General features: G+C 41.4%; 1 protein-coding gene across 1 annotated transcript in view; it reads right to left on the bottom strand.

Moving 5' to 3' along the window:
• The window catches only part of PCLO (piccolo presynaptic cytomatrix protein), a 515,291-nt gene that overhangs the window by 96,326 nt on the left and 401,528 nt on the right, over nucleotides 1–17,437 (bottom strand). Inside the window, exons 12-16 of the mRNA XM_026648937.1 lie at nucleotides 12,977–13,085; nucleotides 12,268–12,335; nucleotides 11,301–11,512; nucleotides 2,960–3,010; nucleotides 1,375–1,505 (exon numbers count right to left, since the gene is read on the bottom strand). Coding sequence (XP_026504722.1) covers nucleotides 1,375–1,505; nucleotides 2,960–3,010; nucleotides 11,301–11,512; nucleotides 12,268–12,335; nucleotides 12,977–13,085 — 571 coding nt within the window. The remainder of the gene's footprint in view (nucleotides 1–1,374; nucleotides 1,506–2,959; nucleotides 3,011–11,300; nucleotides 11,513–12,267; nucleotides 12,336–12,976; nucleotides 13,086–17,437) is intronic.

Below are 17,437 nucleotides of genomic sequence, written 5' to 3'. Positions count from 1 at the left end.
GGGGAGATGTCTAGCCTTACTGATTGGCTGGGATGCACTACATAAACTAGAAAGAGGCACAGGAAGGTGTCTGAGCAGCTAGGTGAATCCTTGATTGACTGTTACTACATACCCTGCCTGCTTGCGTGACTCCTGAGCTCTCCCTTCTCATTCATTCATGCTCTCCTTAACTCAGACCCCCATCTGTTCCCAGTTCCTGTTTTCCTGCCTCGCTCCAGGTCTGTGATCCTACGCCCTAATGCTGACTACAGCTTGGATTCCTGCCTTGACTCCTGTCTCTGACCCTTGGCTTGGCACCAGACTCTGGCACTGACCTTTGGCTTGGAACCAAACTCTGGCTCTGATCTTTGGCTCAGAACCTCATTCTGACTCTGGCTTTGGTTCCAGGCTCCTGACTCTAATCATTAGATTGATTGCCCACATCCAGGTCCCTGCAGATTGTGCCTCTGCAAAATAAGGCCCTGCTCCTGCAAGTTCTTATGCATGTGTTTAAATTTATGCAGTTCCACTATTTAAGTCAGTGGGACTGCTTGTTATGCACATGTGTAACTGCTTGCAAGATAAGGACCTAAAACCAAAGTTATTATAGTCTATCAGGCAGCAGTATGCATTTGAAAGGAGCCTGATTATAGATTTGCCATTATACTAATGGTTCAAAGGAGTCCTTCTAATCTGTGAAAAAAATTATAAAACACTACACAAACACTTCAGTGGGGAACCCCACATACCAACCTATCAAATATTTTAACTCTCATATGCTCCCTGAAAGGGATGTTTTCTGTCTAATAGCTCTCCTTTTTAAATTTGCACTGTACCTTTAAAACCAATCATAGAGAGATTATTGTATGTGGAATTAACATGGCAAATCTTGGTTTAAATTCACAAAAACTAGAAAAAAAAATGTGCGCTATAGATGAAATTTCACCCTAGTCTCACCTTGCAGTATCCTTCATTACAGTTTCCCAAACACAGAAAAACCAGAAAAAACAGGCAGAGCTACTGAGTTAAAGACAGTTTCCTAAGGAGAACTCTGAACTCCATGGATCTGGCAGGTTTCACCAGACCACAATGTTATTTTAACAGAATTTGTGCATGTGTGTGACTTCTATTCTATAAAAATTCAAAATAAAGATTAAATCTACAGGCCTGCTTCGGATCCCACTGAAATCAATGACAAAACTCACATGGATTTCACAGGAAATAGAATTGGGCCCTTTATTTGCAGTGTCTTGTTAAAAAAATAAAGAGATGTTCAGTGCTGCTTGATACTAAACAGATTTTCTGAAGCTTTAATTTAAGTTCTGTTATTCAGGACTGGCATCAAAGACAAATGAAAAGCAACAGAGTTCAAGCTGAAATTTCCTCTCCACTTACCCTCTCCCTGGAAGTAGATAGACTTTAACGAAAGGGTCAGAGTAGCCATTGTTGTCTCGTGGAGCAAGGTTTCTTGCTTGAAGAATGTGGATGATAAGATTGCCAAGGTGCTTGTCATAGTTGATTTGAAGCTAGAGAGGGCATTAAAATACTTGAGGATTATTTTTTCCTTTGCTTACTAAAGAATTCAATTTTCCCCTGAACTCCTTTGCATAAATGTCTATTAAATGCAGCAACACCTATTCACATCTACCTGACAAGTGGCTCATTTCAACAGATGATTTAATCTTTCAGTGAATTGGGAGCACAGGAACAGTTTCTGCTTCCTGCTAAAATGATTGTTCGCGTCTCCACAAAAAAGGAGAATGACCTGGCCAACAGCTTTAGCTCTTACACTAGAGATCTCAGGTACAGAGTCTAAAACCAGCATGGTGGTCTGGGCTCCATCAGTCAGTCTTATGCACTCACAATCATAAGCCATCTCAGTCTATCCCATTGACAGTACAGGATTGTTCCCAATCAGTCAGGGGAGTAGCCAATATTCACTCACACAGGTTCAAAGTGCACCTTCCCCATAATTTGAAATGGGCTTTTCCCCACACACCCTACATGTCCATCCTAACTTGTGTCATCTTCTCTTGACTCTACAAGACTCTCTTGGCTCCATTCTTCATTCCCCCATGTCTCTGGTGGTGCTGTCATTTTCTTCACTCTGCACCTATGGTAGAACTGGCCTGTATCCACAAACTATCAGTGTCTCTGCTCCTTATACCATATCTGCTAACAGTTAACAAAAGAGGCTGCCAGAGCCAGCTATTCCCCTAGGATGTCCTGCTTTAAACCACAGACACCTGGCTCTCCGAGCCACTGTAGGAAGTGGACTAAGGGGACAGATGTAGACAGAGAAGGAAAGGTGCTACCAGCTGCTTTCCCCAGCTCCCTAGCAGCAGCAGAAAGGGCTTCCAGCCATGAGGTTGGGAGCTTACCCACTCCGTGGGGGTCCACCTGCACTTTGAAGTCAGTGGGACTCGCATTTGAGTAAGGTGACCCTGAAATAAGAGCTCACATGGAACTGGGAGGCAATCCCATCAGCAGCATTTTCTATGCCCCCCAAACTTTCATTTCCAGAGTTTAGTGAACTTTTTATTTTTAAACCACCACTGAGGTCAATTCAAATCAGATATATTCAGCTACTCGGCACTGCATGGAAAAAATTGAACTGCATCTTGGAAAATCCATAACTTTGCTTCTATATTATTCAGTGTCAGATCTTCTGAAGTGAATCACAGCGAGTGTCCAAGGATTACAGATTGGAATCACGTTCCATTTATTTTGTAGACCTTTTGAGAGCAGTAGGAATTCCCATGCCACTGTTGATTGATTTTGTATTGCACACACTGATAATAACGTCAGAGGTCCAAATCTGGCACTGATTAAACCCCACGTCATCCCATTGGCTTTAGTGACATTTCACGGGGTCCAAATTACCTCAGAATCAGCCCAAATCACACAGCACAGGTTTCCTTCTGAAAACTCATTCTAAACCTAAACACATTTAGCTGCAATAAATTTTGTATGTATTTACCTGAATTTCTCCAGTGATTGGATGGGATGTGGACTTTGTGGCTTCAGTGGGCTGCCAGATGAAAAAATATATAGAGACACATAGATTAAACATAATACTCTTTCAGTGGTAACATTTTTACAAAGCTCTGTTCACACTGCTCTATCTACCATTTACCTTAGAAAGCCACTTTTCTTCTGACTCCAGCTATTAATTTATTATTTATTATTATTATTTATTATTATTGGCACCTAGTGACCTCACCTGAGATCTTTATGCTATCGGTATCGTACAAACACTGAGCACGAAACAGTCTCAGCCCCAAATTGTTTACAGTCTAAACAGATAAGACAGACAACATTCAGGAGGGAAAGAATGTAGCATCATTCTCATTTTACAGAGAGGGAACTGGAGCACAGAGATTAAAGGTAAATCTACACTACAGCAGCAGAGCTATGGCGCTGCAGCTGTGCCGCTGTACTGTAGATGCTTCTGACATGAAAAGAAGAGGCAAAGGTAGTTAATCCATCTCTCCAAAAGATGGTAGCTAGATCGATGGAAAAATTCTTCCATCAACCTAGCTGTGTCTACAGTAGGGGATAGGTTGACCTAACTATGTCACACAGGGTGTGAAATTTTTCACAGCTCTGAGTGAGGTAGCTGTGTCAATCTAATTTTTAGGTGTAGACCAGGTCTAATTGACTTTGCAGAGATGACATAACTGTATTTCTGTAGAAATGCATGGATTAACCTACTTTAGGTCAAGGCCAATTATTTTCTCATAATTTCTTGGATGATCACGGAGGAGAGGATGAAAGTGAGTGAATTTTCAAGTGGATGTTACACTTCCAAGTCAGTTTCTGTTTATAGTTCATTCATTGATTCTTAAGTATCATCATCCTTGCCCATCAACTTGTTCATGTCACTCCCCTCTTTGAATCCTTTCATTGGCTCCCCATCTACTATCACATCAAATTTAAGCTTCTGGTCCCCTTCTTCAAATCTCTGTATATCCCTGCCTCTTCCTATTTATTCTCCTTTTTTGAGGGCCATGAATTGCTGACAAGGACAAAAGAGTCCTTAGATAATTATGTTTCTTCAATTTAAGATCAATTTCACCATTTGTTTGATATCTTGTTTCATTATATGATGGTGTCCTTGAGCCAACCTGGAGCTGCGTCCGTTCTTCCAATGGCTGGTCCTGCAACCAGGGTCTATCAGGTTCTACAGCAAAGTTTTCAATACTTTTATATTCTCTCCATACCTGATTCTTTGGTTGATGCAGCAGACAATGAAAGTTCCAAACAAAGACAAACTCACTATTCTTACAGCCAGTAAACAAATGCTCAGAAGATTGACCTCCTTCTAACTTGCAGATGTGAATTGCAACCTGCCAGGCATTCTAGGTCAATACGACACCTCTTGCTATGCTAAGGTCATGCTGTAAAATATGTCTCGCAGCTACTGCAGTCCTCAAAGGATCAAAGAGAATTTGTCAATGCATTGAAAAGCAACAGTTCAAGATGAGACCTAGAGCAGGGGCTGGAGCTCTGGGTTGTGCGTATGTTGAACCACGCCTAAGGGTAGTGCGGTGTCCTTTCCTCCCTGGGTGCACTAAACGGGAGCAGTTCCCTAGTCTCCTTGTGTGTAGGAATTAGCGCTGGTTGGGAAAATGCAGATGCAATACTGTTTTGCTGGAATTTGCAATTTGTCAAACTCAAAAGGTTCTGCAGAAACGGTTCAATTTCAGTGGGAACTCCACTGGAAACCAGACAGGATTCTGACTAAACCCTGCCTTGTTTCCTGCCAGCTCTCATGAGTCGCACCCAGATCCTCAGCAGCACATCTGGCAGGGAGCCAAGTTCCTGGACGCCCCAGCTCCCAAGCTCATGGCTCCTTGGTAGCCTGAGCTCCTAAGATCCCTGGTACCCAGTCAGCCCACCAGGCAGACTGCCCTGGAGCCAGGGCTTTGGTCCCTTTTGCAGAAAATCTTGAATCGGAATGAAACCAAATTTTGAAATATCAAAATCCTCCAAAAAAACAGAACTACATTCCCCCACCCAGCTCTAGTAAGGACTGTAATTGCTGCTGGACGTAGCTCAGGGTGACTCACCCTAGAGAGGGGGTGAAGGAAAAACCTCTTTGTGCTCTTCCGCCACCTCTGCACAAGGGATAGGCACAAACTGGCCCAATGTATTCAACCAATAAATATCGTAAAATTCTGCAGGAATTAGAGATGAACCTAACCCCTATATCCAAATGTTGTAGTTAAGGGCAATCTCTAATAGGAACATAGGAATTCTTTTTTGACGCTGGCTTGTACACAGTGTTTGGAGGAATACCCCACCCTCTCCTGCCACATTAATGTCACATGAATAAGTGCCATGGAGAAACACACCTTCCTGCCCCCAGATGGTTGTGTGTTAGGAGAGTATTGAGAATTGGTGACCCTGGTAATTTTTCTCCTATGGCTAGTGCATCAGCAGAGACTACTGCCACGCATCTGGTCTGTGTCTAATCCTTTTTAGAATCTTACAAAGCAATTGGACTCATTGCCCTGGGGGACAATTATAAAATTAATTCTATGTTACATAAAACATTCTTTAACAGGAATTTGTAAGTTTATTGTCTACACATTTCATCAAGTTTCTCCTTGTTATTTTATTAGGAGACTAGTTAAATCAGACTGTTAAATATGACTCTGGAGACCTGAGTTCTAGCCTCAGCTCTCTCACTGGATTACTGGATGACCACAGGCAACTTACTTTGCCTGCCCGTGCCTCAGTTTCCCCATATGTAAAATGTGGGTAATGATGCCTCCTTTGTAAAGGGTTCTGAGATCTGGCTAGGTATTTTTTATGATAATAAATGGGCTTCTCAACTATTTTTTAATGTTATACTCCTATGCGATCTCCTAATATGTCTCCTCTTACTCATCTTCTTTACACGCTAAACAGTCTGAGGCCAAATTTGCTGATGACATAAGTGGGTCTAACTCCACTGACTTCTGTAGGGTTACACATGCTTACACGGACAGTGAAATGAATCCTAATCTTTTTCGAAGAATCTCCTTGTCTCTAGTTGCTTTCAGTGCCCTGTTTGGCCTTTTTTATTTCTGCAGTGCTCTTTTTCAAATGAGGTTACCAAAAGTAAATGAAATATTCAGGCTAGGGACAAACCATCAATTTATATAAAGACATAATCATATTTTCTATGTTGTTTTCTGCATTCTTAATGCAGCCTAATCTCTTACTTGATCTTCGGACTGCCAGTGCATACACTGTCTATCTTGACTCCTAGGTCTTTATCTTTAAATGTTGCAGCTATTTCAGAATCCATGAGTGAGTACAAACTATTATGAAGTTTTCCTTGCAGTGTGCATCAGCCTTGAATTTGCTTACATTGAATTTAATCCACGGCCATAGTGCCTCGTTATGTAGAACTCTGCTTCCCTGTGCGGCACGGTGAAGATGGGAACAAAGGGGCTGGAAGATGGGTAGGAAGTAGACATGACATGAAGAAGTGGGAGAGTAATGCACACGTGTCAAAATCCATATGGATGGCAGAGAATGGGGACCTTATTCTCTTTGAGGCATGGTCCCCACACAAAAAAACCAGTAGATTCCTAGCAGAAATGTGCATGGGAGTTACTGATGCTCCTTGTTGCACTAACTTCCTTCTCTCAGAGAAGTGATTAAAGGGCAATGGAAGAGCTAAAGGCATCACAGCTTCTGAGTAAGATCTAATACCTGGTAGAGGTTGACCCACTAAGCAGACTTGGAGGACTAGCTCGCCATGTGGATACACCCGAGATACATAGGGATGAATCTATTTTTAAATGGACCATGTCACATCTATGGCAATGTGCTCTGTCCCCTCCACAAGGCCACAAAACCCTCCTCCCCAACCAGGAGAATTTGTAAGTTTCCATTCTCCTACCTATCTGTACTCCCCAACAGAGATATGTACAGGCTTTCCTTACCAGAGTCCTGGCCCAACTGTCAAAAATCTGCTTTTCTTACCAGACTCCTCCTAACATCCCCCCTGTGCCCACTACAGCTCCCATGATGCACTGCACTGATGGGACTCCCACAATGCCCCACACAGCTCAGTCAGAGAGAGGGAGGAGTGCATCAAGGGAAATGTAGTCCAGCCAAGGAGCCTAGCCCATAGGAGAGAACAGGACATGAAGCACCTGCACTACAATTCCCAGGAGGCACCACGGCACCATCGACAGATGCGGTTTAATGTTGAACTGACTGAAAACAAAATGTTTCAGGTCAGCTCAACAAACGGAAGTATTTTGATTCAGGTCAAACTTACCTGAAATATTTCATTTAGATTTTTCCCAATGGAAAATAAAGAAAAAAATCCAGGGAAAAAATTCCATGGAAAAACTTTGATTTTTTTCAAAATTGCACTTTCTGACAAAAAATCATTTCAGTAAAAAATTTCTGACCATTGCTACTCAAGACCTTACAAACTCCTTTAATCTGAGCAATTCAGCTGACACCTGCTAAACTATACTAGACATGTGAGTCTGTAAACTGTTCCAAGTCCCAACTGAATTGTCCAAGTTGCAAATATTGACAGCAAACAACTCCTAAACTTAGCCACTCAACCTTTGAAAAAAATACTCAAAGACGCTATTGACTAAAATTCACTTCTTAATTCATGGCCTATGCATCATTTAAATCCCATTTAAGCCTTCACAACAGGGTTTAAATGGTTCATAAGAACATAAGAACAGCCATACTGGGCAGACCAATGGTCCATCTAGCCCAGTATCCTGTCTTCAACAGTGTCCAGTGCTAGATGCTTCAGAGGGAATGAGCAGAAAGAGGCAATTATTGAGAGATCCATCCCCTGTCATTCAATCCCAGCTTCTGTCAGTTCACAGGCTTGCAGGGGCGGCTCCAGGCACCAGCACCCCGAGCGCGTGCCTGAGGTGGCAAGCTCTGGGGGGCGGCCTGCCGGTTGCCGTGAGGGCAGCAGTCCGGCTGCCTTCGGCGGCATGCCTGCGGGAGGTCCGTCGGTCCAGTGGCTTCGGCGGCGGGTACGCCGAAGGCGCGGGACCAGCGGACCTGCCACAGGCATGCCGCCGAATCCGCATTACCAGCGGACCTGCCACAGGCATGCCACTGAAGTCTGTCTATACTAGAGCTGACAAGACTGGTATCATTGGTTAACTGGACTACACTGCTGCTGGAAAATAGATACAAGATATTCTAGGGTGGATGCAGCCTTATTTTTCAAAACTTAGAAACTCAAAAAAGCCACAGCTGATTTATAACAAATATTGGGTAAAAAGAAAATGTATCTTCTGTCAGGAAACACCATCTGATAAACGTTAGGCTGAAAGCAGGGGCTCTGCGGTTTTCCAAACTGAACTTATAATGCAAAGCTATTTACACCTTTTAACTAAGAAGTTACTGGGGCTCCATAATGTGTATTTGCAAAAATACACATACACTATATGGAAAATTGTAAATTCCTCTGTTAAGCTTTAACAATTTTACAGCCTTTTAAAATGATCCTTATTCATTCTTTATGCTCCAATTCAGCAAAACACTTAAGCACACATTTCAATTTAAATATTCAAGTAGAGTTTTGTTAAGTCAGTTGATTGAAATGTCACTCGGTGGGACTGACCGCATGCTTAAAGTGAGGCACATGATTAAGTATCTTGCTGAATCAGGGCATTTTTAAAGATTAATTTGGCAGAAGGAAAAGCAACTAACTGCTGCTTCAGAGGGAGTTAGGAACCCTAAGGACTTAGAAAGGCAGCCTATTCTTCTTTAAGAGGCAAAGAAAATTGTTCCTGAAGGACATTTTGTAGCCAGTTGCCTAGTATCCAGCATGTAATCTGAACTGCAACATGATCGTGCATCATGTTTAGAAAAGAAATAGACTTGTACAGGACATAACCCATTCATGGCTCAAAATGCTAACTCCCTTCTCCGCATCATCACTCAAATTCTTTTGTTACATTTCTTTTTCCAAAGAAGAACTGGTGCTTTGTAATGCTGTCACACTTCCTAGGGAAGGTTGTCATTATTGTGATGGGGAGCTCTTGTAATGCCAGGCTCTGATGTTATGCTCTATCACTCTCTATGGTAATGGGACAAAGTATTAAATGTGAGGGAATCTGCATTACAGGATATCAAAGAGACTCCTACATCATTTTTGAAGTACATCAAATGTGCTATACAAAAACCTTTAAGCAGAAGATTTTATCTACTACCAAAAGGAAGACCAAGGCACTTTGAAACATTTAGGCCATCATGAAACTTTTGCAAATGTGATGGATCAAGATTGTAGTCTGACTGCCTATGTCGTAAATCAAAAGTAGAAGGGAGCTCCAAATTGAATAAGTTATAATACTGTGCTCTGACAGATCTCAGTACAGTTATGAACATGTTCTGTAGATCAAGAAACAGAAGCCATGATATGTCAGTGATAGGAATGATTATTATATAGGGAATATATACTTTTGATATGATTTACAGAAAAAGAGAGGTTTTTAATTACTTAATCTTCTTAATTTGAATGCCAAGATCCATTTTACTTAATTTTTAAGTACATTTATAAAATAATAATGAATATTGGATTGCTTTTCCTCTGTGAAACATTATGTGTTTAATATGTATCTTATTGGCATGAACTAGCTTATGTTTAACCCATCTATGGGATTTCTGGCCAGGCCCCCTCAGTAAAAGTTTGACCTCCTACTATATTTATTCCTCTTCCCTTAAGGACAATAATTTACACCCGAACTAAAGTGGCTAACAAATAGAGAAAGGCTCTTATCTAAAAGACACACAATTTTCTCAGGATCTGGAACTCACATAAAACATAAACATTAAAAGCATAACCTATTTCACTTTCCCACAGCAACTCTCTAAAAAAATCCTGATTATAAGTCTGAGATTCTTGTGTTTACCTCTCATGGATTTACTTAGATTGTAAGCTCTTTGGGGAAGGGACCATCTTGTTTCTGTGTTTGTACAGCACCTAGCACAATGGGGTTCTGGCTCATGCCTGGTGTTCCTAGGTGCTACCACAGTACAAATAAATAAATAAATAACAATAAAAATAATGGGAGACCTTATAAAATCCTATACAGAGCTCTAAATATAGATAATTAAGTAGATAGGAAGTGCATTACTTTCACATTTGGAACTCTCCTTAATGTTCAGCTTTTCACTATCCTAATAGCTTCCTTTAGAAAAGATTTGAGCGCTCTTCCTTACAAATTGCACAAGGAGTGCGATCTTTGCAACATTGATTTCTATTGCAGGCAGCAAATCTTTTGATGAAAATGTAGAGAAGTGATGCATAACTTTATAGCCCTTTTTTCCCAACTTCCCATTGAAAAATATTGCTAATGCCTTTTGAATATCTGTTTGGTACCCCAGGCATAAAGCAGTTCAGCTGAGAAATGGACAATATTTGACAAAGAAGATCTGAGGGTACAGTTAATAACTAACTCATACTGTTGTTTAGTGAGAAAGGCAGAGCTTGATGTTAAGGTCATTGTTTACTCTCTTCCTGGCACTCAAAGCAAATCTTATCAGTACTGTCACTATGATTATTTATTCTTTATAATATCAGTATCTGCCTCAGCACTGTGCACAGCATAGATAGTCTCCCCCTGCGTTTTTCTGGGTGAAGTCCTGGCTCCAATGGGTACGTCTACACTGCAGTTAGATAACTGTAGCTGGCCCCTGCAAGATGACTCAGGTTTGCAGGGCTCGGGCCAAGGGGAAGTTCAACTGCAGTGTAAACATTCAGGCTTGGGCTGCACCTCACCCATCTTGCAGGGTCTTCGAGCCCAGGTCCCAGCCCAAGCCTGAACATCTACACTGAAGTTAAACAGCCTTTAGCCCAACCCCCGTGAGCCCAAGTCAGCTGGCATAGGCCGACCACGGGTTTTTAATTGCAGTGTAGACATACCAAATGAGTCAATGGGAGTTCTGGCTTCACTAAAGCCGGTATTTCACCACAGAGTAGACAGGATGCACATGAAAGACCAGAGGAAGGATGAGCAGGACAATCTTTTCGCTAAAGCACTCAAATTGGACTAAAGATATCTTGGTTCAATTCCTGGCTCTGTCACAGACTTCCTGTGTGATCTTGGGTAAGTCACATTATCTTTGTACCTCAGTTCCCCACCTATAAAATAGGAACAATAATATTCTTCTCTGTCATGAGGGTGTGGTGAGGGTAAATTCATTTGCATGTGTGAGTCCCTCTGTTGCTACAGTGGAGAGGTCATGTAGGTAGATAATTACTCACTTCTTGTGTCCACGTTTTACTCACTGGACAACTGAGAAGCGTATCACAAGTGAAAGCATCTTACCTTGCTGCTGTGTCGTTTTTTGCTCACTGAGGGTGAACCAGGCTGGCCGGGACTGGGAACAGCACTGGAGCTGGCAGAGGGAGTGCCAGAATGGACATGAGATCCCTTCTCCACTGCTGAGGAAGCAACCAAAGGGGACTGCTGTAGGGAAACCTTTTGGAGCTCCGCAGCCAGCTGCTTAGGATCGACCCCTGGGGACTTCGCCTTGTCTACTGGATTAAGGTAAAAGAGCTTTACATTGATAATTGCTAAACCATTCAGTCCTCTGGCTATTCCAGCTGTGGGTCGACACACTAAATAAACAAACAAAGTTGTCAGATTGCCCTGCTTTTATTTCCACTAATTGAAGATCTGACTCCAAATTTCAGTGCAAAAAGAACTTGAAAACAGTAGGTCCCCTTCTCCACCCACTCAACACCAAGTCATCAAACCCCAGCTACCGCATAAACCCTTTAGGAGGAATCTTCTTTAGCCAGCAAGGGAAGTTCGCTTTTGTTACAGTAAGGTTAGAGATGATTGGCCAGATCCTCGGCTGATAATTAGCCAGAGCCTCAGCTGCTGATTTACACAGCTGAGGACCTGGCCCCAGGTCTATAGTTTCTAGAACTCTTCCAGTTTTGTTAAGAACCCGTACTTTGGTATGACAACAGTTCATCCAAAATCTTTTGTTTCAATAACTGAGTAATAAATTCAAGTCATCGCTGAGCAAATTCATGCAAAAAGAAAAAGGACTAAGAAAGGATATGAGCACGAAAGAGACTCCAAAGTCTGGAATGGAAGACTTCATAAGCTAATCAGAGCAGAGAACATTTCTTTTTAAGCAATTTAGGAAATAAAGTCACATACCAGGCATTTCATGAGTTTCTGCTATGTGCTTATAAGCTTTGCCTATATCATTCATAATTTTCAGCTGTGGTGCTTATGGCCGTCCAGTCCATACATTGGAAAGCAATCTGCTTTCACCTACCAGCCTTTACTGGGTCATGCAGTTCCAAATGCTGGGGATTCTCAGAATCTGAGAGCATGTTGAGGTCCCTAAAGAAAGCAATGAGAAGCCTGAGACAAAAGAAACTCTTTCCTTATACCCTCGTTATTTTATTAAGTCGATAAATGAGACGTGATTAATGACAGAAAGCAGCTCCCAAGCATGGCCCCTTCTTAGCTGATACAAATTTGCAATGCCGTTAAAGTCAAATGTGCTGAGAAAAATGATTCTTTTAAGGTGAAATCTTTAATGGATCGAATGTAAGATTATATTGAAATACATACATTTCCCATGGTGTTTAGATGAGTTACAGCTTCCATCCTAATATAACATGTTTCAACAGAAGTCATGGGAAGACTAAATTCTTATCTCCTTACACTGGCCAACCCCATTGAATTCAATGGGATTGTACCTGTGTAATGAGAGGAGAATTTGTCCTAGAAAGGGAGACATCATTATGGATAAAAACATAATTAGCTAAAAATCTCTTTTAACTCATCCCTTTGTTGTATTTTTAATGATTTAGTATGGAACAAATAAACCTCCAAAAGTAACACTGAACCCTTTTTCTAGTTATTTATACAGGTACAAATCCTCAAGGCTAGCAAAGGTTCCACCTTAACAATTGTAAATCAAAAAAAGCCATGAAAAGCCAAAAAAAATGGAAACAGAAAGATGGGGAAAAACTCACAGTCTTACACATATTTCTGCTTCCCCACTCTGTTGACTAATGATACTCTGGACTTCTTCATAAGTTCTTGCAGTCAAGGGGATGCCATTCCATTCCAATACCTGCATTCCTAGGATAGCAAAACAGCATAGGGTGAAATACTGTTGCTATGTGACCCAGCCTTTAACTTAAAGTGCATGATTTGATGTGACATTCGGAAAATCTGTTTTACATGGTCTTTGGTACATTACATTACCAAACACCTTTCACTGCACACTGATAAGATTAATGAATGTTATGATGCCATCAGCTTACCTATATGACTAAGTTGGCAGCTGAATGCCCTTCTGGCTGCTCATGCACACTGCATAAAATGCTTTGTCTGGGTTGCATGATAGTGAACGATTTTTAGAACATCAAAATACATGCACACTGGCCAATGTATTAAAGAAATCACCATTCTATGTATCAGACATTTCCTGGCAAACTGACATCTGTGAATTAGGCTAAGTTGACATTCCCAGCTTGCTGGCAAACAGCTACTGAGTGTCTGTGGTAAGAAATGTGGTAAGAAATGGCCTAACTTTGTGGGAGAGATGTGTAAATGCTGGGCCATTGTTTGTATTCTGTCATGACAAAAATAAAAAAAGAGAGGACCATATCAATGAAGTCAGGCCAATTTACACCAAGTGAAGGTCTAACTCAAAATGTCTGAAATTAGCCTTGATAAATTATCTTGGAAATTTACAAGTTCAGGCATGAATTCTGCTTACCCACCTTTCACCAGAAGGAGGGTGATGATGTGTGTGCATAGGGGGAAGATAAGTAACTCACTCACTTACGGGGGTGGAGGAAATCTGAGTCTGTGGTGAACAGAATTCTGTCCTAAATGTATGCATTATTATATGTGTCTGTTCTAATTGTCCTAAGGCCTGATCCTGCAAAGACTTACTATGGAGCATAATGCCATGAGCTGGCCCATTCAATTTCCAGTAGTAAGCACTATGCAGGATCAAGCCCCCCAATTAATTATTTGGAGACCATAACCTAATCAAATGAGAAATCTTATTTGGTTACAATAAGCTCTTTTAGGTCAGAATGTTTACACTGAACATACCATTGAGTTAAACAGGGGAGCTCAGAGCATAGAGCAGTAGCCAGCTCTCCAATTAGGGCCAGATTGTGAACTCCGCATTCACACTGGTGAGTAGTCACTCACATGAGTAACCCCAATTAGGTCAACTTCTCACCAGTGTATGGGTTTCAAAATCCAGCCCTTGAACTATGGAAGGAAAAGGTTCTTAACAGATCAAGTTCCAGAATACTTAATGTCACACTAAAATCAATGAGTAAAAATCTTAAAACCACATCATTTTCACAGCAAGAAAACCACAATCATTTGGCTTGTTGCCACTTACACAGATAAAATTGAGTCATCACATGGGTCTTATGGTTATTTTGAGAATCCTGTGCTGTTGTATACAACAAATGGGGAAAAATAATAAAGAAAAACACAGTGACAAACTCATAACCAAAGGAAAAGATTAAGTAAAATATAATGTTAATTGCTTTTGGAGGAGAAGGAATTAATTTATACAGTGCTAAAAGAATGAGAAAAGATACAGGCTATCATACTCCATTGTGCCACATTTCCCCAGGATACCGCTAGAATATGAAATACCATATTTCCCCATGCATTTGTCAGCAAGAATTTTTAGTGTCATTTAGTGTCAAAGCAATGAAAATACAAACAATGTGAGGAATGAATATGAAGTGATGCTCAGAAGGCAGTGAAGCACATTTTTAATAGATTTACCAAAATAGATTCACCTTTCTTTAAAATTAAACAACTTTTCATTTACAAATCATTGTTCAAGAGGACGATCTGGCTTTTGAAGAATCACAAATAATTGTTTTGCTGTTTAGGATGTAGATTTATAGAGTCTGATTCTAATCTCACTTACCCTGAAGTATATCAGGAGTAATTCTGATAGGAGTGATTGTAGCAACTCCTGATTTACTGCGGTGTAAGTGCACAGTAGCATACACACTGGTTTATTGGGGTTTCTGGAGGGGAGGGGGCTAGAGTTATTTCCATTTACAAGCCAACCTCTGGCTATACGATATTTTTGAAAGGAAGAACACAGAGGAAAATTGGGTGCCTTGCTGTGATAGTACATTGATTAATTAAATACAGTGAAAAGAGCTAAAACCAGCACTTCCATTTAGCAGCAAAGAGATAAAAGGGAAAAGGAAGGTGCTGGATGTTTGGGAAGATGGGTGGCATCCTGTTATGATGCATGACATTTACTAACAAATGACATCCGCCTAGCATGCTGGAGAAAACACCATGTATGTGATTCGGCACCAAGTGCTACTCACCAGAAAATGAGACAGCAAGTTGCTCCAGCTTAGAGGATCAGCAAGAGGAGCCCTGCAGCCCACCACGATCAATTCTACCTTATTATGGCAGCTGTATCGTGTGCTTGGCACGTGTCTGTCAGTATATCAGTATCCCAACTGGGCCACCTACTGCCTTTAGGTGTGGCAAACCCAGTCTAATTTTAGTCAATGAGAATTCTGCCATTGATTTTAATGAGACCAAGATATGGCACAGTGACTTAGAAGAATGTTTTTAGCTAGGAAAATGTTTATCTGACCGGTTTCTACTCTCTTAATTATTTTCTAACTATTACCCCTTCCCCTTGAGAAACTGGTACTATCGAATATCCTTCGAGCTAATGTAGCTTCCAAAATGCAAAAAAAAAAAAAAAAAAAAAAGTAATGAGATTGATGAGGATTAAATGACTCCTCAGCCATAATTGGTATCCAGCCGCAGTTTCTGCCCATGTCAACTTTGTTTCCCAAAGCCCCTAAAAAGTGTGAACATCAAACACGGTTCACAGGCTCTGGATACAAGAAAATACATCATGAAGGTAGCTTGCATTGCCAGTGTCCCCCACATTATGGCCTCGATCCAAAGCCTGCTAAAATCTGTTAGGGTTTTCAGATCAAGACATATATCTATTTTCTTAATAACCATAGGCTTCTCTCTTCAGGGCTATGACTCCAGTACTAAATTCATGCCAACAAAGACCTGGCTTTGACCACTTATTTTTTAAAAATATCAAACTTCAGCAGACCACCTCAAACAGCTTTGATCTAGATCTAAGCTAAACAACTACTGCTCCTTTTATCTACAAGGAGCAGTAACTGCTGCCAGATTGATCTTTTTTGATTTAAATGAGGTTTTGATATCAAATGTCTAATCTGCTTCAGGTACAATATTATGCAACAAACTTAATTATATTTTAAAATGCACAGAGAGTAGATGTGAAAATATCATTTAATTCTGTGCATTTCAAACCCTCAGAAGCAAGCTCAGCAAGGACTTTCCTCTCAGCAGTTCATATGTTCAGTACTATGTGAGCACAAGGTGCAACCTTTTCTGCCATTCAAAGGACAGCAGAAGAGTTAAAATCTTTGGGCCCCAGGGTGAACATTATGAAGCCAACCCTCTCCAGAGTGTGTCTCAGATGGGCACTGGTATATATATATATACCTAGCTCTTATATAGCACTTTTCATCCATAGATCTCAAAGCACTTTTCAAAGGAGGTCAGCACTATCATCCCCATTACATAGATGGGAAAACCGAGGCACAGCAAGGTGAAGTGACTTGCCCAAGTTCACCCAGAAATCCAGCAAAAGAGATTTCATAGATTCATAAATTCTAAGACAGGGGTCGGCAACGTTCGGCACGTGGCTCGCCAGGGTAAGCACCCTAGCGGGCCGGGCCAGTTTATTTACTTGCTGACATGGCAGATTCGGCCGATGGCGGCCCCAACTTGCCGCGGTTCGCTGTCCCGGGCCAATGGGGGCGGTGAGAAGCGGCGTGGGCGAGGGATGTGTTGGCCGCGGCTTCCCGCTGCCCCCATTGGCCCGGGACAGCGAACCGCGGCCAGTGGGGGCCGCGATCGGCCGAACCTGCCGCGTCAGCAGGTAAATAAACTGGCCCGGCCCGCTAGGGTGCTTACCCTGGCGAGCCGCGTGCCGAACGTTGCCAACCCGTTCTAAGATCAGAAGGAACCATTATGATCATCTAATCTGACCTCCTGTATAGCACAGGCCATACAGCATCCCCAAAATAATTTCTAGAGCAGATATTTTAGAAAAACATCCAAACTTGATTTAAAAATTGGCAGTGATAGAGAATCTACCACAATCCTTGGTAAATTGTTCCAATGGTTAATTGCTCTCACGGTTAAAAATTTACATTTTATTTCCAGTCTGAATTTGTCCAGCTTCAACTTCCAGCCATGTTACATGTTTCTGTGCTAGACTGAAGTGTCCATTATTAAATATTTGTATCCCACACAGGTACTTATGAACGGTCATCAAGTCACCCTTTAACCTTCTCTTTGTTAAGATAAATACATTGAGTTCCATGAGTCTATCACAGTAAGGCATATTTTCTAATCCT

This window comes from Terrapene carolina, unplaced genomic scaffold (assembly GCF_002925995.2).
Source record: "Terrapene carolina triunguis isolate 2854851 unplaced genomic scaffold, T_m_triunguis-2.0 Scaffold68, whole genome shotgun sequence".
Lineage (NCBI taxonomy): Eukaryota > Metazoa > Chordata > Testudines > Emydidae > Terrapene > Terrapene triunguis.
This window is presented reverse-complemented; position numbering and strand designations above follow the sequence as displayed.